The following is a 24,920-nucleotide window of genomic DNA, read 5'->3' as shown; positions in this document are numbered from 1 at the left end:
AGCCACATCATATAAGAGTGGGGGAAAGGAAGCCCTCTCTACAACTCCATAGCAACAAAACAACATACATGACAAAGTCAAAGCCTTTGCTGAGTAGCATCTTGATGGACTTGATCCTGAAAGGGAAAGCCATATATTGAAATTATGAAAAGCCATGCAGCAAGGAAGTCAACTTTGGGAGTAATGGGTATATTTCTATTGTTTATTATGTTAGGGCACTTCTAGCCCACATAAAATTTATATGTTTTGATAGCCATTCCTATCATACAGATAATGTTGCACTTTACTTTGATGATTAAATGTGTGAAATGCTGCTGTGTCAGGTACATCCTGAGAAGTGGCCATCTCTTAGATGGACTATGACTATGCTTTGTGGTGTTATTCTCATGTTAGACATTATTCTTTAGAAGGCATTGAAGATTTGGGTGCCAAACTACAATCCACAAACTGGTTAAATTATAATCTCTGAACTACAAGAAAGTGAATTAATGTTCAGATATTTATAACTGATGTTTGAGTCATATTTCCTGAGGAAATAATACATGCAGAGACATTTTAAGCAACTTATCCCCAAAGGAACACACAGTTTTCCCTTCTCATATGTTTGATACTGACTGTCCTTTCAGATTTTTTTCCTCTTCCATGTATAGCTAAGAACATGATCAAGCAACCATTGGCTAAAAATCTAATTCTAGCTTGTGGGTGATTATTTCTGTGATGTAGTTAAAATAAATAAAAGTGGAGGAATTATACAGCCACGAGAGTGGCTGTATACTGTAGGCTGTATAGATTTGTCGCATTCCGCAATGTTAAATTGAAAATACCCGCATGCTATTCTTATGCTTCCCATAGGCACATTTCAAAACAAAAACTTACAAAACTTATAATCCTGAACTCAGAAACGCTTGCTTAACAACCCCCTAACTTTTCATGGTGATACACAAAACAGAAAGAATCAAGAGTTCGAAGTGTAAAACAAGAGAAAAAAATCCAGACCCCTTTTGGACTTTTTTTGTCAGGGGTCTCATGATTTGTTGAAATTAATTAAAAATCAGCCATTTTCACAGAGTACCTGTAATCCTACCACTGACCTTGCCACATAACCTTACCTTCATCTTTTGCCATTTAAACGTTAAAAAAATGCCTGGCTGATTTTTAATTAATTTAAGAAATTTTGCATTGAAGTCTATTACAATGTCAGGCATGCTCAGTAAGAACCAACTGTCAGTGTTCTAAAAGCCAGACTCAAAGCTGTTTGGCTTGGTGAATCAGGTGGCCACACCCACTCCAGACATTTATTTCACTTTATGCAGTCATGGCTTCCCCTAAAGAATCCTGGGAAGTGTAGTTTGTGAAAGGTGCTGACAGTTGTTAGGAGACTTCTATTCCCCTGACAGAGCTGCAGTGGCCAGAGTGGTTTAATAGTCAGCCCCCCTTCTAGGGATTGTAGCTCTGTGAGGAGAATAGGACCTTTCCTAGCAACCCTCAGCATCCTTCACAACCTACATTTCCCAGGATTCTTTTGAGGAAGCCATGACTGTCTAAAGTGAAATAAAGGTCTGGTGTAGATGTGGCCAGGGACAGCTTTGGTTTAAATTTGGGTGAGAAACTATATGTGCCTGCTGTAGAATAAAAAGGTGGGGGAAGCCCTGAAAAACAATGATACTGTTCACAGTGCTTTCCTTTGCAAAGGAAAGGGGCTTTCCCTATGGCCAGTGCCTGCCCCCCAATCTCCTCCTCTCCCCCTCCCTCCCCTTCTCCTCCCTCCTTCTCCCTGCCCCTCCTCCAAGTCAGTTTCACCTTTCCTAAGCATGATTGCACTAGAGTAAATCCCACTGAACTCAAAAAGCATGCAAATGATTGAACCTGCCCTCCCCTCCTCTCTCCTATCCCCCCTTTTGCCCCTTCCCTCCTCCTTCCTTTGCCACTCCCTCCCCCTTCCCATCCCCTTCCAATTCCCTCCTCCCCCCTCCCTTCCTCCTTCCCGCTCCTGTCCCCTCCCCCTCCTCCATGATCAGTTTTACAGTTTTACAGGAGTAAATCCCACTGAACTCAATAAGCATGCAAATGAATAGACCTGCCTTTCCCTCCCTCTTCCCCTCTCTCATCTGCTTCCCCCTCTCTCCTTCCTCGATTCTCCCCTCCTTCCCTTTTCCTTCCCCTTCTTCCCCCTCCCCTCTTCTTCCTCCTCCCCTGTCCACTCCAGCCCTCCCTCCCTCCATGATCAGTTTTACCTATCCTAAGCATGATTCAGAGTCAAAGACCAGCTGAGCTGGAACAAGGCTGATAGGACAACAGAGGCACACAGACAAAAAAACACTGTGAAGCAGAGCCAAGACATATGGGTCTGTAGCAAAAGGTTGCTCAGATACTTAAATAGGAAGGAAGCAGACTAATATAGTGTATGATGTGTGTCTTTGTGTGAGTGTAAGGGGGAGGGGATTCAAGTCACCTGATTTTAGGCTAACGAGATATTGGCCTGTGACTGCAGGTGGGATGAGCCTTATCTAACAAAGTTTATCTCTTCTATCGCTTCCAGAGTGGGAACAATGCATATAAAATAGTTATGTGCATTTAATAGAGAACCATGGACAATAAACCTATAATCTGAAATAACATGCAAAATAATTTGGTAAATCCTACCCTTGCAAACATTACATATCTGCATTTGTGGATAAATATCCTGAACAGTTAAGTGTAATTTCTTGCCAAGGCAAAAATAGTTGAGGAACTTCGGCACATCCCTATGCTGGGACTATGTTTTTTGTCCTTTTCATATCAAATCTTATTATTGTAATTGAAATTAATTTCATTGTCTATTTTCTGTCTTTCCTCCTAGTTTGGAGACAGTAGTAGTATACTAACCTATATTAAAATAAATTAGTTACCCATCATTTTATAGATATCTTTTGCGTTTTATTTCCTGACTTGAAAGCTATAGAAAGAATCTATGTTTTGATAACTCCCGCCACAATTTTATTCTTTAAATTAGTCATTATTTAAATGCAGAATCCTTTTCTCCTGAAGAATGGAGATTTGCATTGTTAACTAAATGGCTAGGAGCAGGATTCAAAACTCTAATTTTTGAAGTTCAAACCAGGATATTAATTCAAAGTGAATATTTAAATAGTTTTCATGGAAACTATAACATTATGAGAATGATAGTTTGACAATTTTTCTTTCTGAGGCGAAAGAAGCACTTTGTAACTTTTGGCTTTAAAAATAATTCCCTGAAGAAGACTATGCTATGTTTAAGCTGTTCATATTTAAATTATTACAATTATTGCATTTTACTCTACTTTGCTACCTATTTTTATAAAAGAAGAAAAATCTTTTAAATCAAACTTTCTTTTGGAGTAACTACATAGTTGTCACAAATTTTAATCACATTTCTCATTGAGGCTTCAGTGGTGTGGCTAATAACATTTTTAGGCATTTGGCATATCAGATGCAAATGCTTGTGGTGGCAGAAATGCCTATAATATAGTGATACTGTGGTTACTTGCTTCTCGCACATGCCTACTCCTATATCTATTTTTGTGATGAGCGGTTTTATATGATGGAGCAAGCACGCATCTGCCAGTACCCCAGCCAAAATGTGCCATTATCGTATCCTAGACTGGTTTGCAATGTTTTCACAATACGGCGAAACATCCGTTGAGCCCCTTCTGGACAGCCCTGGTGCAGAAAGTCTCAAAATAGTCTCAGTGACTGCATTTCCTTGAAACATTAAACAGAACAAAAATACCCTTGAATAAAACTTTTGCATCTAATACAATCATCAAGAAATCCATATGACTTTTCTTAAAAGGAGTGAATAGCTGTTCCTTTGGTCTCTTTAGTTGTCTAAACTATCCTTGCCATGGTAACATTCAACAGGCTTCCAATCTTTAATGAAAAATATATAAACAATTACTTTCTTAGACTCTAAGACCTTAAAGGAATGTCAAGGGTCGTCTAGGCAACCACCAGTACTGAGACAGGATTCATTGTAATTAAACCTTTGTAAGAACACTCCTCAGCATATTGTTAAAAACATTTCTGATAGGAAATTATCTGTGGACCACTACATAGGTTTCTCTTGGATTCAAAACCTATTCCCGAAACAAAATTGAGGTGAACAGTATAATTTAGTATGCTTGTATCCAAGTGTATTTTGCCTTTAAATCCTGCAGAGACACAGGTTGTATGTGTATGCATCATTCATAATTTTTTGGAACTCATTTCTTAGTGCAAAAAGTAAGATATTGGAAAACTAAATGACAATATAATAAAAAGTAGCAGAAAAGCAACTTGTGACTTCCTTATCTAATTTATTCCTCAGCTGTTTTCCTCAATTCTTTTTTGCATTAAGTAGCATTTGCTAATAGACCATTTCTATAGCTCAAATCCATTGCCTGCAGCTGCTCCCTGTAGCAAAGAATAAAAAATGTCAGTCCCATGATCTGTAGTGCAGTTCTATCTTTTCTTATTTTTGATGTGACCTAAACATACTTCTTTAACTTCTCTCTCTTTTCTTCATGGATGTGAATGCACAGACAATGAGTGAATCCCATGGACCATTCTCTACATTTGTCAGGCCTGGCACCAGCAGGTAGGGCACGAACTGAGGGTCGTGGCCGCTCATGAGGGGCCCCTACGTAGATCTACAGGCTGGAGCTAGGAAGATAGAGCTCCGCAATCCTGACAGCACTGGGTCACAGAGTGTGATCTGTTACCACAAATCATGCCCGGCAACCTAATACTGATTGCGGAGCAGGTGCTCTACCACCCTCCCAGACAACAATAACAACACTCCCGCAGTTGGTGCGGGCTTCTGCATTGTCACACCAGTGTGTGTGTGCACAGTGTGTTGATGTCATGACGCAGGAGCCGGGGTGGACATGGGTGTGTGTTGGTGTCGAAGGACCTACCCCGATCTGCCACTGGCCCTGACATTTGTGATAAAAAATAGCTCTGAATTGTGAATTTGGGGTCTAACCAAGCATTTTAATGGCTATATAAGATTTGTCTTGAATTGAGCTATCCATTGTTTCCACCTCCAGGTGATCATAGATAAAACAGACTTTTATTATTTTGTGCATGTCCAAAGTTGTTATTTCTAGATTTGCCTTTCACTTTTAGTAAGACATTTGATATCATTAACCCATGCAAATGATTCTTCGGAGAGAGAGATTTACATTCCAATTAAAAACTTATTCAGTATGCCTGATTAACTTAGTTAGTCGTCTTTCTGCCTTTTCAGCTTTCTGACAGATAATGAGAGATTGTGGGTTATTTGTTTATTGACATGGCTATTAATATTGTTCCACTAAAAATGACATTATGCCTGCTTCTACTGTACATTTATAAGAATAAAATGCCCCACTTGTGAAAAATTGTCATTTGTAGATATTTTAAAAGCTGGTACTATAGAGCAATGAGAAATAAACACAGTGGTACTCAGTGTGAAGTATAAGAGTCAGACTTTGTACAGACAAGTGCATGGTTTCTGAACATGCTTATTATTTTTATGAACCAAATGTATTTTGGTGTTCATACAAGAGTATTTATAATAGATAACAGCAAGCATACAAATTACAGAATCTGATTCAGATTTTGTGAAATAGTATGTTTGAAACATTGTCCTACAAGAAATATGAATAAATAGCTACACTGCTAATGACTGTAAATTCCTACCAGCAAAAAAGTGCACATTGAATAACTTGAATAAATTTAGAGTACATGAACATATAATTTAAAGAAATGCTAGTTTGAGTATGTTTGCAAGGGGGAGAGCATGAAACCTACATACTTCTAGATATTTTTAAAGCTTTATTTTGATGTTTCTCGAGTATGCAAATCTGCTTGCAAACAACCTCTATTCCATTCTTCAGAACAATTCCACTGCAAATATGAAAAGCTGTAAAAGTTAGGAATAGACAATATGGAGTTTTATAACAGTAAGGGGAAGAACTCTGGTAGTTCAAGTGGTATTTATGAACAGATGTTCAACTTTGTGGTATATCAATCAATATAGAGACAGAATGCTGCACTTCTATTGCCTGCCTCGAAGGCCTTATAGATCACATGCTTACTGTTACCGGTTTTCTTCCTAGGATACAACAGTGCACACATTTGGAGACTTTCTTTCCACAGAGGTGGTTAGAGTAAACATAATATGTTCTGCACCTGTTGTCACCTTTCACGAATATGAGCATAATAGGTTTTCCCCATTCCCATATGGAGAGCTGTTAAGCAGGAAAACCTGGCAGGAGGCAGGACCATTCGTCTCAGATTAACAGGCCTTCTCATGGTCAAAACCTAATGGGATGACGCTATGCTTTCCCCTATTTAAGTTTTGCAGCTATGTTGCCCCAGCACAGTTTGCAAATAGAATGGTACTTGTAGGTGGCAAACCAGTATGTGCTAAAGCTAAAGTCTGTGAAAGCTAAGTGGGAAGTTTTTTTTCTCCTTCCATCGCGATTGCCTCTTGTTTGGGGAGTTTTTTTCTACTTCTCCAGAATGCCTTCAAAATACTTATGGGCAGAGTAATCCAGGTCACTGATCCACCATGCTAGAAGGGGTCTGGGTAAGACAGAGGCATTCCTCTGCCTAGTTCTGCCCAGCTGTGCCCAGTATCCCCACTGGCTATAGCTAGTGTAACCCCCAAAATAGGGCAGGGAGGAGGTGGCGCTTAGCTGGGCAAGGATTTGCTTGATCCTAAGCCAGTCCAACTACCAGTAAGTTATTCTGACAGGCCCAATCTGGGTCTGTTTGCTGTGCTGGCTTGGAGCTGGTGCTCAAACGTGCAGACTTTTCTTGTCCACCTCACCTTCCACCCTGGTTGGCAGGAGCAGCATCTCCAGATACAATGGTGGCTCTGCCATTCTATTAAATAGTTGCTGCCCACCAGAGGTTAGAATTACACCCTTACTTACTAGCTACATTTATACAGCTGTCCTATAATAGAAGTTCTCTGCATGCCTCACAAAGCATCCTGAATTGGCAATTTATGGGGTAGGGTAGGTGGAATAATTCAGTTGAATCCATTTGTACTGTAATGTTGTCACAAAGAAGTGTTGCTAAAGAGAAGAATTAAGGTGAACACAGAGAAGGTTCCTGAGAAGTTGAGGGCCTCATATGGACCAGTTGATCTCACTGGTACACAGCAGCAGAGGCTCATGAGTGTGTTTACATGTGGGCACATGCACCTTCTGAGGGCTTATTGGAGCCTTTGGAGGGATGTACCCTGAAGAAGGCTTAAGGCAATATGGTGTGCCTTCTTCAAGGTGTTCATGGAAAAGCTTGTGGAAAACATAGCTTCATGATACCCCCCTCCCCAAAAAATAAAGACTTCATTTTAATTGCAGTGAAGATGTTCAAATTCATGCTGTTCAAATTCATGATAAAGTAAAATTGTTTTTACATGGAAAATAGAACAATAGGATCACTTTCCTACATAACTATGCTTTGGAATTAGGGTTGCCAGGTCTCTGTTATTGGTCTGGAGACTCTGGATTTTTGGGGTCTTCTTTGGGTCTCAGGGTGAGTCACCTTAATCTCCGGACTCTCAGCTTTCATTTTTTTAAAAATTAAGTTTTTAGGTGGTCTGGTTCAGAAGATATGCACCAAAATGTCAGCCTCCCCCCACAAATTCTGTTAAATGAGCTCGTCGCTAACTGCTACATGTGTCGAGATTCAGTGATTTAGCAGATTTGGTTTATGAAGACAAGTGAATATTAATACCCATTATCAAGTCTTGCTCAAAGGCATCTGGAGGAAAGTAAAGTAAGAATAATTAGAATAATAGTAGTCTGATGCTTAATGTGTTCCACTGTCTCAGATCTCAGTATTTCTGTTGGTTACCTTGCAGTTCTAATATTTAAGGTCAGTCTTCCACACTGGCAACAATGTAAAGCTTTTTAAAATTAATTTAATTATACATTTGTATGTATAAGGATTTTTCTTTTCATTAATTCTATTTTCTTTTCAGTGGGATGCCATAACAGAAATGGATGAATACAATCGCCCCATCCATACTTACCAGGTATGCAACGTTATGGAACCCAACCAGAACAACTGGCTTCGTACAAATTGGATCTCCCGTGATGCAGCCCAGAAAATTTATGTGGAAATGAAGTTTACACTGAGAGACTGCAACAGCATTCCATGGGTACTGGGGACATGCAAAGAAACATTTAACCTCTACTACCTGGAATCAGATGAATCCCATGGAATTAAATTCAAGCCAAACCAGTACAGTAAAATTGATACTATCGCAGCTGATGAGAGTTTTACCCAGATGGATTTGGGTGATCGCATCCTTAAACTGAACACAGAAGTTCGTGAGGTGGGACCAATAAACAGGAAAGGATTTTTTCTTGCCTTTCAAGATATTGGCGCGTGCATTGCTTTGGTTTCTGTCCGTGTTTACTACAAAAAGTGTCCTTTCACTGTTCGGAATTTGGCTATGTTTCCTGACACTATTCCAAGGGTTGATTCTTCCTCTTTAGTGGAAGTACGAGGTTCGTGTGTGAAGAGTGCTGAGGAGCGGGACACTCCAAAGTTATATTGTGGAGCAGATGGGGATTGGCTTGTGCCTCTAGGACGATGCATCTGCAGTGTTGGTTATGAAGAAATAGATGGTTCCTGCCATGGTAAGATAATTATTCTTGATTCATTCTAGGGCACCTTTTGTTTTTTGTTTTACCGCATGAGCTGTAGTCCAGCTTTCATTGAATTTAATGCCAAAACTGTTGTCAGTTTATTGTTTACTTGTAAGAACATCATGGGTGAAATGTAATAGTTTCTTGTCAGTTATAAAGAATAAAGTTACTGCATGTAATTAAGAGTGCAGATATAGGCTGAATTCAATGGAAGATAAATGATTTACTGCTATGTACCAAAGGAATTTAGAATAAATATGTAAGTGTGAAACAGTATAATACATAAAGCCAATATTTGTTATTTGCATCACTGTATGTTGTGTAAAAATGAAAGAAAAGGTATCTTTGAGGGGGGGAAATACGTTGCTTGAATACTGGAGAACAGATGGATGTTATACCCCAGGTATTTGGTGGGGAAAAGTCACTGCAGTATATACTGCTGAATACTAGTACTAGTACCAACACTGGTGGTTGCTATGATCACAGTGTTCAGTGTAAAACATTACAGAATGATCATGATCTTTGCAAGCATATTTGAAAGGTGGGAAATTATATATTATTAGTATGTTGAGGATATGAATGATGCCTTTTGACAATGGAGTAAGAGGGAATTTATTTGCATTTCAAGACAGTACCTGTGCATTCCAGGTTAAAGCAGTGTGCATGCACAAGATCTGCATCTGTTTGAGTCAAATTATTTATTTGATTTCATTTTTAAAAAAAATAGAGGATCATTGTTGAATGTTGTGGGTGACAGAACCTTTAGTACACTGGAAATTTAAACTGAGGGTTTGTTCAGACAACTTTTCAATCAGTAAATGAGGAAGTCAAGAGGAACTAGATTACCTGAAGAGCTACAACATGTGATAGATTCTGGTACCAACACAGCCTAAACAAACCAGATTATTGCAGTGAGTCATAATGTGGAGTAACTGTGTTACACAATAGACCCATTCAGACAGTGTAATACCAATTTATTTTTTCTGGTTATGAAAAAGAAAAGAAAGGACTTTCTGATATTTGGGCATGTGAACAAATAGGTACTCAAATATTTTATTTTATTTTTATATAAATTGTGCACCTCCACAAGATCAGTATTCCTAGAGCAGCTTACATCCATAAAACAAAATAATAAAAAATACAATCAGACTGATAAAACTGCTGTGATATCCAACACCTAGATAACTTGTTTAATGTGTCTAACAATTATAAACATTATAAATATTCTATTAAGATTGGGGTCAAATAAAAATGAAGTAGAAGAGGCAAGTAACCTACGTGGCCTTCAACTTTTTTTACCAAATCAACCACCACCACCAGACCCAGTGTACAAAGCAAACAGCTTTGATAGTTCTCCCCTAACTGAGCTCTGAATGCTCCATGTTAGCGCTCTAAATCTATTCACTAATAGGCAAAAAACCATGCGGTGTAAGAACGTACCTATAGCCCACAGATATTTCTATCAAACTTTAAAAAGCAGGGAAATTGGGCAGCTATAGTGAATGCACCAGGGGAGCAGGACACCTGACCTCCTCTCTGAGATATTGTACTGCCTTACAAATTTGTCAAAATGCAAACACAAAATGCTACTAGCCATGATGGCTGTGCTCTGCCACCCTAGGCAGAGGCAGCATGCTTCTGAAAACCAGTTGCTGGAAGCCTCAGGAGGGGAGAGTGTTCTTGCACTCGGGTCCTGCTTGCAGGCTTCCCCCAGACACCTGGTTGGCCACTGTGAGAACAGGATGCTGGACTAGATGGGCCACTGGCCTGATCCAGCAGGCTCTTCTTATGTTCTTATGTTCAAACACAGCAAGTGGATTGGACTGTGAAAGACCAACCCAAATTGTGTTTGCATTTTGACAAATTTGTAGGGCACTACAATATCTCAGAGAGGAGGTCAAGTGTCCTGCTCCCCTAGTGCATTCACTATAGCTGCCCAATTTCCCTGCTTTTTAAAGTTTGATAGAAATATCTGTGGGCTATAGGTACATTCTTAAACGGCAAGGTTATTTGCCTATTAGTGAATTTCCCTGCTTTTTAATCTGGGAGGTAAGAAATGGGATCCTGTGCTAGTTTGCTGAGAATGGATTGATCATTTGCATGCTTATTGAGTTCAGTGGGATTTACTTCCCTGCAATCATGCTTAGGATAGGTGAAACTGACCACAGGGGATGGGGAAGGGAGGAGAAGGAGGAGGGGGGTGGAAAGGCAGAAGGGAGGACTGGGATGGAAGCAGGCAGAAGGGGGAGGGGAGAAGGACAGATGTGATCATTTGCATGTTTATTGACTTCAGTGGGATTTACTCGCATGCAATCATGCTTAGGATAGGTAAAACTGACCCAGGGGGGAGGGAGGGATGGCTGAAGTGGGCAGGGGAGGAGGAAGAAGGAAGAGGAGAGGGGAGGAGGAAGGGAGAGGAAAAGGGAAGGAGGGGAAAGGCGGGTCTGATCATTTGCATGATTATTGAGTTCAATCGGATTTACTCCTATGCAATCATGATTAGGATAGGTAAAACTGACCATGGGGAGGAGGAAGGGGAGGGGGAGGAGGGAGAGGGAGGAGTCTTTTTGTTGCTATTGTTAAACAACTGGAAGCCAGAAGCACTTGCCAATTGACTACAGATATCCCAGGGATCTACCAATAGATTGCAGTCTATCTTCTGCCCATCCCTGCACTAAATCATTTGTATGGGCACAGACCTACCTTGCAGGGTTGTTGTAGCATGGTTCAAAGGAGTGCTTGCAAGAATGAAACTAATAGCAGAGGGAAGACTCTACAAAACACCGCCAAAGAAGGCATCCTCAAAAAAGCAATGTCACCTTTCTACTTTGCATCCAGAAATTGAGAAGAAGAAAATTGTGGATTTGCTCATCTCTGTAGAGCTATTACATTCTATGTCAAGTGTCATGCATCAAAATTAGACACACCTGATGGTCAAATGCATGATAATGGCTGCCTCCATTAGAAACTGCTGTCAGAAGTAGCTGCATCACATGGATTTATGGTAACACAAACCTGCCTTGTAAGGTTGTAATGTTTTGTTTGTTTGTTTATTGTTTGATTTATATCCTGTCCTTCCAGCAGGAGCCCAGGGTGGCAAATACTCTATGGTTCGGATGGTTAGACTTCATGGTTAGACTAGATCATGATCTAATACTCTAGATCAGGATGGTTAGACTTCAAGTTTTTTGTATTGCTTTTATTATTATTATTATTATTATTATTATTTATTAGACTTTTATACCGCCCGACTAGCTATAGCTCTCCGGGTGGTGAACAGAAGATACAATAAAATCACACATTATAATACAGCAAAAACATATAAAAATAAGAACAATCTGAAATCAATTACAACAACATTTAAAAATTAAGTTAACTTAAATTAAAATGCCTCGGAAAAGAGGAAGGTTTTAACTTGGCGCCTAAAGGAAAGCAACATCGGCGCCAAGCGCACCTCCTCGGGGAGACTGTTCCACAGTTTGGGGGGCACCACTGAGAAGGCCCTAGATCTTGTCACCACCCTCCGAGCTTCTCTAGGAGTCGGAACCCAGAGGAGGGCCTTCGTAGTAGAGCGTAGTGTACGGGCCGGTTTGTATCAGGAGAGGCGTTCCAACAGGTATCGTGGTCCCGTGCCGTATAAGGCTTTATAGGTTAATACCAACACTTTGAATCTAGCCCGGAAGCATATTGGCAGCCAGTGCAAGCGAGCCAGAACAGGTGTTATATGCTCGGACCGCTTGGTCCTTGTTAACAATCTGGCTGCCGCATTTTACACTAGATGAAGCTTCCGAACTGTCTTCAAAGGCAGCCCTACATAGAGCGCATTGCAGTAATCCAAACGCGAGGTTACCAGAGCATGTACGACTGATGTAAGGTCCTCCTTGCTCAAATAGGGACGTAGCTGGGCTACCAGCCGAAGTTGGTAGAACGCATTCCGTGCCACCAAGGCTACTTGAGCCTCAAGTGAGAGGGAAGAGTCTAAAAAGACTCCCAGACTATGAACCGGCTCCTTTAGGGGGAGTGTAACCCCATCCAGGATAGGGTATGTATCCACCATCCGATCAGAGAAACCATGCACCAACAGCATCTCAGTCTTGTCAGGATTGAGCCTCAGTTTGTTAGCTCTCATCCAGTCCATTGTCGTGGCCAGGCAACAGTTCAGCACATCGACAGCCTCACCTGAAGAAGATGAAAAGGAGAAGTAGAGCTGCGTGTCATCAGCATACTGATGACAACACACTCCAAAACTCCTGATGACCACACCCAACGGCTTCATGTAGATATTAAAAAGCATGGGAGACAAAACTGACCCCTGCGGGACCCCACATTGGAGAGCCCACGGTGTCGAGCAATGTTCCCCAAGCACTACCTTCTGGAGACGGCCCGCCAAGTAGGAGCAGAACCACTGCCAAGCAGTACCTCCAACTCCCAACTCCGCGAGCCTCTCCAGAAGGATACCATGGTCGATGGTATCAAAAGCCGCTGAGAGATCAAGGAGGATCAACAGAGTTACACTCCCTCTGTCTCTCTCCCTGTTATCATACAGGGCAACCAAGGCTGTCTCAGTGCCAAAACCAGGCCTAAAACCCGATTGAAATGGATCTAGATAATTGGTTTCATCCAATAGCGCCTGGAGCTGGCCAGCAACCACTCGTTCCAAGATCTTGCCCAGGAATGGAACATTCGCTACTGGTCTGTAGCTGTTGACATTTTCTGGGTCCAAGGAAGGTTTTTTCAGAAGTGGTCTCACCACTGCCTCTTTCAGACAGCCAGGGACCACTCCCTCTCGTAAAGTCATTTATCACTTCCTTGGCCCAGCCAACTGTTCCATCCCTGCTGATTTTTATTAGCCAAGAGGCCAAGGATCCAGTACCGAAGTGGTTGCATGTACCTGTCCAAGCACCTTGTCCACGTCCTCGAGCTGAACCAACCGGAACTCATCCAGTAAAACATGACAAGACTGTGCTCCGGACACCTCATTTGGATCAACTGCTATAAATTGGGAGTCTAAGTCCCGGCGGATGCATGAGATCTTATTCTGGAAGTGATCAGCAAACTCATTGCAGCGGGCCACCGATGATTCCACTGTGTCCTGAAGGCCAGAATGGAGTAGCCCTCAGACAACTCTAAAAAGCTCCGCTGGGCGGCAAAGATATGACTTAATAGTGGCAGCAAAATGTTGTTTTTTCGCCGCCCTCATCGCTCCTACATACAGCTTGGTAAAAGCACTAACCAGCGCATAATTGCATCGATCGGGAGTTCGCCTCCATCTCCGCTCAAGCCGCCTCCTATCTTGTTTCATCGCTCTCAGCTTTGGAGTGTACCAAGGAGCTGTATGAGCTCTACACAGGAAATGGCGTGCAGGAGCAATAGTGTCAACAGCCCAGGTCATCTCCGCATTCCACAGATCAACCAGGGCTTCAACAGGAGCGCCAGTCCTATCAGCCGGAAAGTCCCCCAGAGCCCTTTGAAAACCCTCAGGATCCATTAGTCTCCGGGGGCGGACCAATTTAATAGGTCCCCCACCCTTGCAGAGGGAAGAGGCTACTAAAAGTCTAAACTTCAACAAGCAGTGATCTGTCCATGACAAAGGGAGAGATGTAAAACTCCCCACATCCAGATCACTATCCCCATGCCCAGTAGCAAAAATAAGGTCTAGAGTATGCCCCGACACATGTGTTGGACCACTAACATATTGAGACAGCCCCATGGTTGTCATGGAAACCATGAAGTCCTGAGCTGCCCCTGACAAAGTAGCCTCGGCATGGATGTTGACATCCCCCAGTACTAATAGTCTGGGGGATCTCAGCAATACCTCCGAGACCACTTCCGTCAGCTCAGTTAGGGAAGCCATTGGGCAGCAAGGTGGGCGGTACACCAAAAGGATTCCCAGCCTGTCCCTCTGGCCCAACACAAGGTGCAAACACTCCAGACCGGTAACTGTATGGACATGGTGCTTGGTGAGTGAGATGGAACTCTTATAGACCACAGCAACCCCACCTCCCCGACCCTCAGATCTACCATGATGCTGAACCAAGTACCCCAGTGGACAGAGCTGGGAGAGACTAACTCCTCCCTGCTCACCCACCCAGGTCTCGGTTATACATGCCAGATCGGCTGCCTCGTCCACAATCAAATCATGGACGAGGGAGGTTTTATTATGTACCGATCTGGCATTTAAAAGCAGCAACTGGAGATCTGAGAGTTGGCTGAGAGGATGACCAACAACCCTGCAGGTGTGAGAAGGACTGGAACAAGGCACAGCCACTACATGTCTGGGCTGCGTTCCCCTTACCTGGCACGTCCTTCTCACAACGCCATACCTCCCTCTGCCCGTCACTAAGGTAATTGGGGCCCCCTCAAGTCTCCCCGCTTGATGGAAAAACCTCTTTCCGAGGCACATAATAAAACTTATATATACAGACAATTATATATACAAACAACCATATATACAAACATACACACTCACTCACAACACACACTCATATACACAACCATCCATTCAAATTCAGACCAACACGCACTCTGTACACGCAAACGCTGGCTCCAAAATCTCTCTTCTTCCCGCAAAAGACGCCACCCTTGGAAAGGCCAGGTGATGGTGGTGACAAAGAGGCATGGGCCACCGATGAAATGCGTAAACCGCAGCGGCAACGATGGAAAAACACAGGCCACAACAGCGACGAAAAAAAAGCGCCAGCTGCAGTGGAAGGCAAAGCCGCAGCAGCAAACGGGGCACAAGCCATATCAGAGGGCAAGGCGTAGCAACAGCGGCAGCAGCAAAAGGCACAGCCGCAATGGCGGCGATGGAAAAGTGCGGCGAAAAACGCCGCAGGCGACGGCGGCAGAGAGGAAGACAGGCCGCCTGGCAACAACCAGCCGCAGCCCCAGCAAACGGCAGACACAGCCCAGCCGCAACAAGGAAGAAAGCGGAGCCCAGCAGCGGCGGCAACGAGGAGCATAGCAGCAGCGACGACAAAAACAGCACCTGGTCTTCCACCGCGACTCTGTTCTGACCCTCGTTGTCCTCCCGGCTTGTCTGATGGCTCCTTCTCTTCTTCTGGAGCAGCCGGAGCTGCCAGCGAGGGGCGCGTCGACGGGACCACGATCTCTCCCCTCCCCTCCCCGCAGACAAGCCGCAAAGGGATAAGGCAGGTCGGGTAGGCAGCGCCCAGGCCCGGTGTTCCGCGCTCCCAGCCAGCCAGCTCCCACATTCAGGCACTCGGGCAGAAAACGCTGCTGCAGGACGCCACTGGAAGGCAGGCCCGGGTGGAAGGTGGTGCCAAGCCGACACTCACCCAACCCTCCTCGTCATTGCAGGCCTCGGCCTCCGCGGCGTTCTCCCAACGACCGCTGCTGCCGCTCTCACCACTCTTGCCCACAACGATTATTATTATTATTACAAAAACCCAAGATCCACCAACCAGAGCAAGCCACAAAATATATGAACTTAGAGTTAAATAATTCTTAGCCCAGGAATTTGTTTTGAGTTCCAAAACTGAACTGAGCTCACAGTATTTCCACACAAAAATCCACTCTGATTACCCCCCACTTTCTTCATTTCAGCAGTATAATGGTGGGGTGGTCATTTTCTTGTTTTCATTGTGAAACAGGAGTCTGCAGTCCTCACTGATCTTCTGTGCGTCATCCTGAGATACACCAATACATTTTGATCTACTTTCTGCCCACCCTGCATTTAAAGTGCTATCCAAAAGCTAAATACAGTGGTTCCCAACCTGGGGGCTGTGAAGTAATCCAGAGAGGGCTGCGAACAGTAAAGAAATTAATTATTTATTAATATTTTTTAAAAGTCTTCACTCCCTGGACACTGTCTGCTCCCCACTGCCACTGCAGATGACACCTCCTCTTTGCTCCAAACGAGAGGGGAGGACTTTTGCTGAAGTGCTAGAGCATCTTTCAGGCGCACCAAAGGCAGGCATCTGCCTCTAAAATACATGGCAGACACCAAAGGAGGCTGAGGGTGGAGCTACCAGGAAGAAGAGGGAATTACTACCACTGACTGTAGTCTCCTCACACTACCACTGCTGATGACGCCCTCACTCAGAACGAGAAGGCTTTCAGCGAAGCAAAAAGAAGCAAGGCTGCAAGGAAAGGCTGCTTTCCCCCTTCCTCCCTGGCAGCCAAGCTGCCTTCCTGGAGGGAGGAGGTCACAAAAAATTTTGAGCTTATAAAGGGGGCCCCGTACTCATAAAGATTGGGAACCACTGACATAGATCATAAAAAGAGATACTGATGATCACGTTTTGATACTGAGCTACAAACATTTCTGCTGAAAAGCCACAGCCCAGAGCTTTCCTGTTTCCCAAATACCAGGAAAGGCTTTCCAGGGAACAGAGTATGTTACAGTGGAAGCAGTAGGCTAGAAAGCCCAACCGATAATTTTCCCCAAATTTATATTTTGAGTGTAGTTTTGTGTATTAAAATGCATGATATCCTCAAGAAAGAATCAGGCGTACCATGTTGGAAGAATAGTTTCAGTTCGTAACCTTTTAAGCAGCTTGTTTTTGTTGCAGCCCCCTCCTCAAAATATTTTCATATATAAATATTCAATATATTTAGGTCTGCACTTTCACAGATTTATCTATGAGTAAGACCTATTGATCTCTATAGGACTGTATAGACATGTATAGGATTGTTCCATGAATGCCTACATCAAAAACCATACGTACTCTAATAACAGGCAATGAAAAATGCAATATTTTAATAACTATAATCATGATAGTTACAGGTTAGTATTTTCTTTTTAAAAGTTGGTGTTTTGATTTTAAAAACGTAAGAATCTGCAGGAAAAATGAAGAGTAAAACTACATTCCTGTTTCTGCCAACACTCTTTCTATTGAATGTACGCCTTAACAGGAAACAGTTTCAGGAAGTATAACAGACCCAGCATGCCTTGCCTTGTTGCCAGTAAAAGGGAATTGCTTCAATGGCGCATTTAATATGTGCCATTGAAGCGATTTTCTTTCCCTGGCAGCAAATGTGAATATAACAGACACTGTACACTCGTTGAATGTTACATGTGAATAACTGTACGAGTGTACAGCCCAGCTACTTGTGTACCCGGGTACACAGACTGTACACTCGTTGACTGTAACGTGTGAACATGGTCTGTGTATAATTAATTGCCTTGCAATACCACAGACTGAAACATTATCTGAAAAGGTGTAGAAAATGTGCACAGCTGAAACAAAGCATACATTCAAGTGCTGTATGAACAGTGAGAATATCTTGTCACCTAGCTCTGGTACCCCTGAGTCAGGACAGCAGCAGTCCATCTGAACTGCTGTGTCAATCCAGGGAGGAGCCCCTTCTTGATGCAAGATTGCAAATTCCTCCTCTATGACCTTGGATTCTGACACTGTCAAGAGAATCTACTGTACTGTGTCTCACCGTTAAATGGCCTGGCTTGGGAGACCTGATGTACTGCAAATAGGAGTCCTTCCATTCATGGAATGACTCAGATCCAGTGGAGCCACTGGAGGAGGAGGGAAAACAACTTTTGGCAATTTCAACTTCCACCTAAAGCATACAGCAACAGCTTCTACATTGCTCTGGAGGGTCCCCCAATCTGGAGCAGATTTGGGAGGGCACAGGGAGCTGAAGAGGGAAGGGAGGAATAACTTTCCATCTGGTTAGTGCATTTTCACTAGATTAAGTAAGTAATCTAGTATGGCCCATCATATTTATTAAAATATATTTATTTATATTTTTCCCTTCCTCCCAAAGGAGTTTTCTGTCAAATCTGTTAAAAGCTGGTCATAAATTTCCATGAAATTAAGAACACAACATGTGAAGGTAACGTTTCATATATACTGTAAATAAAAATGTCTATTGGTGTTGGCTTTTTGGTTGCTTTGCCTGGTAAGATATGGCTGCACAAAAGAAAGGAGGGGATCATTTTTGTCAATTGCACTGTTAGCCTTTACAATCCTGCATGCCACCCTTTATCTGTCAAATATCAAAACTATTTTATGGTTCCATTTCAAGAAGTTGATAGCAGCTGGCTAACAGAAATTGAAATCAGACACATCCAGTTGATAAATAAATATATTCATGTCTGAGACACCTGCACTAATTCGTTTATCCCCCCCAAGAGCAAGTCAATATCCTAAAGCTACATATTTTGTTGTTGTTTACGTTCAAAGTGTCATTCTTTTTCAGTGAGAGCTTGATTTTGACAATGGAATGACACACTATTTTTAAAAAAGTCAGTTTTGTTAAAATCTTTCCTTACATTTGTACTGGGGCATATATATAGCGTAATGCTATGAGAGTCTGAGATTTCAATAGATTATCCCACTTCTTGATGCACAGTACTTACCAAGGGAGGTGCTAAGACAGTTACATCATAAACTATGTTATACTGAGCTTGATGTTGGATTATGCCACTATAGCAAACATATATTGGCAAAATACTTAGTAGTAGTTATTAATTTAAAACATTTATATACTGTCATTCATCCAGTTAATTCCAGGGCAGTGAACAAGAATAAATAATGATTTAATTATATAATAATCACTATAAGACACAATACAACCATAACATTAACAGATATCTTTAACAAATAATCTATTTCTCTCTCCCCTGGTTCTCCCTTAAAATGATCCAAGATCTACTGTTTGTCCAGCCTATTGAAAATGCAAAAATCTCTTACCATAGTATCTTGTAAAACGCATTTCATTATGTATGGCAGTGTTCAGGTGAGTTGGAAAACATTAATTGAAAATGTAATGTGCTATACTGTGTTTGTTCAAATTGCTGCAAAGAACAAATAGTTTTACCCACGATTTGAACTCTGTCTGTAAGAGAGAGAAAAGATTGGTTTAGCACCCTTGTCTAAAACCAAGCATCTAGGAGCAGTTCGTTAGCTGTTCTATCTTCCCTGGAAATAGCAATGTAGGATGTTGTTGTTGTTTTATTTCTCTACCACTCTTCTTCCCAAAGGAGCCCAGGGTGGCAAATATAAAAAAACAATACTATTTAATATTTAAAACTTTTAAATATAATTAAAAAGTGTTTAAAAACATTTAGAACATTTAAAAACATTTATTTAACATGTATATTACATTTTCTCCTTAAAATGTTCAGACTTCTGATGAAGCATCCTATTTGGCAGATGTTATGCAGGAATTAGATAATCAGATTTGGAAGGTCAGATTTTATGTAATGTAGCAGAGTTTGATGCTTTTACAACTGCGTTCAGCGTGGGGCTTCAGCAAAGGATCTTTACTGTTTGGATAGAGCAAAGGAAATATACAACTCCACAGCTTCTGAGGAAGGAGATACATACTCCAAAATGCATGGGGTACTCAAATAAATCATACACATAACACCAGAGCCCATCTCTTCTCTTCTTGGGAGACAAATTCTGCCAAACTCAGCCCCTCCAAGAAATTCCTGACTTGTGTTGCGGATAACTTTATCTTACAGAAAGTGGAGGAAGCAACTAGATGATCAGCTATCCTTGACTTCACTCTAACCAACAGAGATGACTTATTGGATGAAGTGGCAGTTAGGGAAACTCTGGGAGACAGTGACCATGTTATACTTGAGCTATTGATTTTAAAGGAAGCAAAAAGCTGAGTGTAGCTATATGCATACTCTGGACTTCAGGAAAGCCGGTTTTAATAAACTCAGAACATTATTAAGTAAGGTCCCATGGTAAGTGACCCTAAAGAGAAAAGAAGTCCAAGATGGGTGGGGGTTTCTAAAAAAGGAAATTCTAAAGGCACGAACAACCAATTCCAACAAGGAAAAAAGATGGGAAGACAGCAGAAGAAGCCAACTTGGCTTCACAAAAAGCTTAGAGATGACCTGAAAACAAAAAAATGATATATACAGGAAGCTGAAGGAAGGACAGGCCACAAAGGAACAGTACAGACAGGTGGCACATAATTGCAGGGATGGCATCAGGAAGGCTAAAGTCTTGTTCACCCGCAGAGAAGATTTAGGAGGGGGCTCCTTGGAGGATTATGTGAGGTTGTCAGATAACCAGGCCCTCCAGAAGTTGATTTGGGAATGTGGGAGCCGCTTCTGTGCTTTCAATAACAGGGCAGAAGGAGCAGAGCAGGACAGGCAGGTCTCTGAGCTGATGGGAATAGTTCAGGAGATGGTTCAGGAGAACGGAGAAAGCCATTACGTCAATGAGCTCTATTTAGATCCTAACTTAACAGATTCAAAGATCACATCTTACTTGACAAAGAACAGAAGAGCCAGGCAAAGGGCGGAGGGAGCCTCGTGGTTTTTGAATAAAAAATATTTAGTTGTGGGGTTTGGTGCTTTGCGTTTGGTTGTGGTTGTGATTATTCTGATTTACAAGTATTCATAAGTCTTGTCTTTTCTTTCAGAACTTGTGTTATATATGGCTTTTTACTTGTACTTCAGATGCTTATTTGTTGTGAACCGCCCAGAGAGCTTCGGCTATGGGGCGGTATAGAAATTTAATTAATAAATAAATAAAATAGAATGAGCTGAGGTAGTGAGGGATGCTAAAAGTAACAAAAAAGCTTTCTTCAGGTACATGCATAGTAAAAGACAGCTACTCAATGAGGCTGGCAAAATTATAACAGATGACAAACAGAAATGCTCAATTACTACTTGGACTCAGTCTTCTTCCAAAAGAGGGCCTATGACCTTCCTGGCAAATGTGAATTAGAAGTTGAATCACTTTGAACAAGTTCAAATCTGCACATCCTGATAAACTGTATGCTAGAGTATTGAAGGAATTGGCTGAAGAACTCTCAGAATCATTGCCAATTATCTTTGCAAAATCATGAAGGATGGATGAAGTCCCAGATAATTGGAGGAGGGCTAATGTTGTCCTCTCTTCAAAAAGGGCAAAAAAGGAGGAACCTGGGAACTACAGACCAGTCAGCCTGACATCAATCCCTGGGAATCTTCTGGAGCAGATTATAAAGTGGTCAGTCTGTACTAACCTTGAAAATAATGCAGTGATTACTAGAAGCTAATATGGATTTGTGAAGAACAAATCCTGCCAGGCTAATCTTATCTCATTTTTTGATTGGGTAACCTCCCTGGTAGATTGTGGGAATGCTGTGGACATAACATAGCATCTGACACAGTGTCCCATGATATTCTGATTAGCAAGCTAGCTAAATGTGGACTAGATGGAACAACTGTTAGGTGGATCCACTCTTGGCAGCAGAATCTACCTCAAAGAGTGCTTATCGGTGGTTTCTTCTCAAACTGGGAGAGATAAAGAGTGGGGTACCTCAGGGCTAAGTCCTGGGCCCAGTGCTCTTCAACATTTTTATTAATGACTTGGATGAGGAGGTGTAGGGAATGTGATAGGCTGGAGCATTGGGCTGAGAACAACAGAATGAAATTTAACAGGGATAAGTGCAACGTTCTACACCTAGGAAAAAGAAACTAAATGCACAGTTAAAACGGCCTTGGTCGCCTTGGTGGATGATATGAGGAGGGCGCTGGATAGGGGCAAATGCACCTTCCTTGTCCTCCTTGATCTGTCAGCGGCTTTTGATACCGCTGACCACAGTATCCTTCTGGACCATCTGGAGAGGTTAGGTATAAGGGGCACTGTACTGCAGTGGTTCTGTTCCTTCCTCTCTGGTAGGTACCAGAGTGGCATTAGGCGACGAGGTTTCGGATCCTTGGCCTCTCACTTGTGGGGTGTCACAGGGCTCTATCCTCTCCCTGATGCTGTTTAACATCTATATAAAGCCGCTGGGGGCTATCATCAGAGGATTTGGGCTGCAGTGTCACCAGTATGTGGATGACACACAGCTCTATCTCTCATTCAAGTCCTCATCGAGGTTGGCTTTAGAAACCCTATCCAAGTGCCTGGAGTCGGTGAGTGGCTGGATGGGAAGGAATAAGCTGAGGCTGAACCCTGACAAAGCCGAGGTACTGTTCGTGGGAGACAAGGGAGAGTTGGGGGATGTTGGCCTGGTGCCCAATGGGGTACAATTGCCCCTGAAAGACCAGGTCCGCAGCCTGGGGGTCATTCTCGACTCCCAGCTGTCCATGGAGGCTCAGGTCTCGGCTGTGAGCCGGGCAGTGCTGTATCAACTCCATCTGATACGGAGGCTGCGCCCCTACCTTCCCAAACATCTGCTCCCATCGGTGGTACATGCCCTCGTCTCCTCTAGCCTAGACTACTGTAATGCACTGTACGTGGGGTTACCCTTGAAAACGGTCCGGAAGCTGCAACTGGTACAGAATGCAGTGGCTCGCCTGATTAAAGGCAGCTGCTGGCGAGATCACATCACTCCAGTGCTGAAGGAGTTGCGCTGGTTGCCGGTTGTTTTCGGGCCCAATTCAAGGTGTTGGTTTTGACCTTTAAAACCCTACACGGTCTCGGCCCAGTCTATCTGAGAGAGCGCCTCCAGCTTCATCAAGGATGCCGCATAACAAGATCAGCCTCAAAAGGCCTTCTCTCTATCCCACCAGTTAAAACAGCTAGACTGGTGACGACTAGGGAGAGGGCTTTTTCAATTGTGGCTCCCACTCTGTGGAATTTCCTCCCGAACGATCTCCGCCATGCCCCCGCTATGATGAACTTCTGCCAGGCCTTGAAGACCTGGCTCTTCAGACAGGCTTTTGGGGTGGGTTAGGTTTTATTACTACTGTTTCAGATTTTAATGTTTTAATGCATTTGTATGTTTTTATGCTGTACGTCACCCAGAGTGGCTGGATAACCAGCCATATGGGCGACTAATAAATCTAATAAATAAATAAAATAAATAAAAGATGGGGAATACTTGGCTCAGCAATATGACATGTGAGAAGGATCTTGGATTTGTTGCTGATCACAAGCTGAATATGAATCAAAAGTGTGATGTGGCTACAAAAAAGGCAAATGTATTTTAGGCTGCATTAACAGAAGTATAGTTTCCAAATCACGTGAAATACTAGTTTCCCTCTATTTAGCACTGGGTAGGCCTCATCTTGAGTACTGCATCCAGTTCTGGACACTGCCCTTTACGAAGGATGCAGACAAACTGGAACAGTTTCAGAGGAGGGCAACGAGGATGGTCGGGACTGGAAATAAAGCCTTATTATTATTATTATTATTATTATTATTATTATTATTATTATTAATTATTATTGCATTTATATACCGCTCTATAGCCGAAGCTCTGTGGGTGGTTTGCAACAATTAAAAACATAAAAAACAAACATACAAATTTTTAAAAAATAAAAACACATGCTAAAATGCTGAAATGCCTGGGAGAAGAGGAAAGTCTGGACCTGGCGCCGAAAAGATTACAGTGTTGGCACCAGGCACACCTCGCCAGTCAGATCATTCCATAATTTGTAATTTATGAGGAGAGATTGAAAGAACTGGGCATGTTTGGCCCTCAGTAGAGAAGACTGAGGTGAGATACAATAGCACTCTTTAGTACTTGAAAGGTTGTCACAAAGAGGAAGGCCAGGATCGTTTCTCAAACATCCCAGAGTACAGGACACAGAATAATGGGCTCGAATTGCAGGAAGCCAGATTTCAGCTTAACGTCAGGAAAAAATGTCCTAGTTGTTTGAGCAGTATGACAATAGAACCAATTACCTAGGCAGTGGTGGGCTTTCCAACACTGGAGGCATTCGAGAGGCAGCTGGACAGGCACCTGTAAAGTATGCTTTAATTTGGATTTCTGCATTCAGCAGGGGGTTGGACTCGATGGCCTTATAGGCCCCTTCCAACTCTGCTATTCTATGATTCATAGCTGACAGCCTCACTTTTCAGTGATATGGAAAATGTACCCTGAAGATGTTTTGGGTGCTCTCTTGTTACTGCTACATCTCAATTCTTTAGACAGGTGGAAGATAGCATGCAGTTAAGCACAATTCATGTTCTAAACCAATACAGGTTTTACTTACTATTTGTTATATTGAACTAATTTAAGGAATATAACTATATCTAATCCTAAATGAAAGCATATTGTATTGATATTTGTACAGAACAAATCCATGTCCAAATTTGTAATGTCTGTAAAATAGGAACTCATTTTGGATTTTTTTTACTTGAAATCATTGCCCTGTGGTAATAATGTGTTTTCTTTCTGATGTACATGCAACAGGGAGTCACAGCCAGTCTCTTCCCTGGCAAACATACCTGTCTGCTACATTCCATTAGGAAACATGCATTTCCCATTAGTACATGCTACTGTTTTAAGAGTACATCTGTGCAAAGCAACACAAAGAAGAAACAGGAAGTACACAAAACCTAATAAAATGCAAATACAAAAATAGTTAAAATAATGCAATACCTA

At 42.3% G+C, this 24,920-nt stretch overlaps 1 protein-coding gene across 1 annotated transcript in view; it reads left to right on the top strand.

Annotated features, from left to right (window-relative positions):
• The window catches only part of EPHA6 (EPH receptor A6), a 786,690-nt gene that overhangs the window by 115,024 nt on the left and 646,746 nt on the right, over window positions 1-24,920 (top strand). Inside the window, exon 3 of the mRNA XM_061628042.1 lies at window positions 7,976-8,639. Coding sequence (XP_061484026.1) covers window positions 7,994-8,639 — 646 coding nt within the window. The 5' untranslated portion in view covers window positions 7,976-7,993. The remainder of the gene's footprint in view (window positions 1-7,975; window positions 8,640-24,920) is intronic.

Source organism: Rhineura floridana, chromosome 5 (assembly GCF_030035675.1).
Source record: "Rhineura floridana isolate rRhiFlo1 chromosome 5, rRhiFlo1.hap2, whole genome shotgun sequence".
NCBI lineage: Eukaryota > Metazoa > Chordata > Lepidosauria > Squamata > Rhineuridae > Rhineura > Rhineura floridana.
The sequence above is the reverse complement of the archived record's forward strand: the minus strand, read 5'-3'. Positions and strand labels throughout refer to the sequence as shown.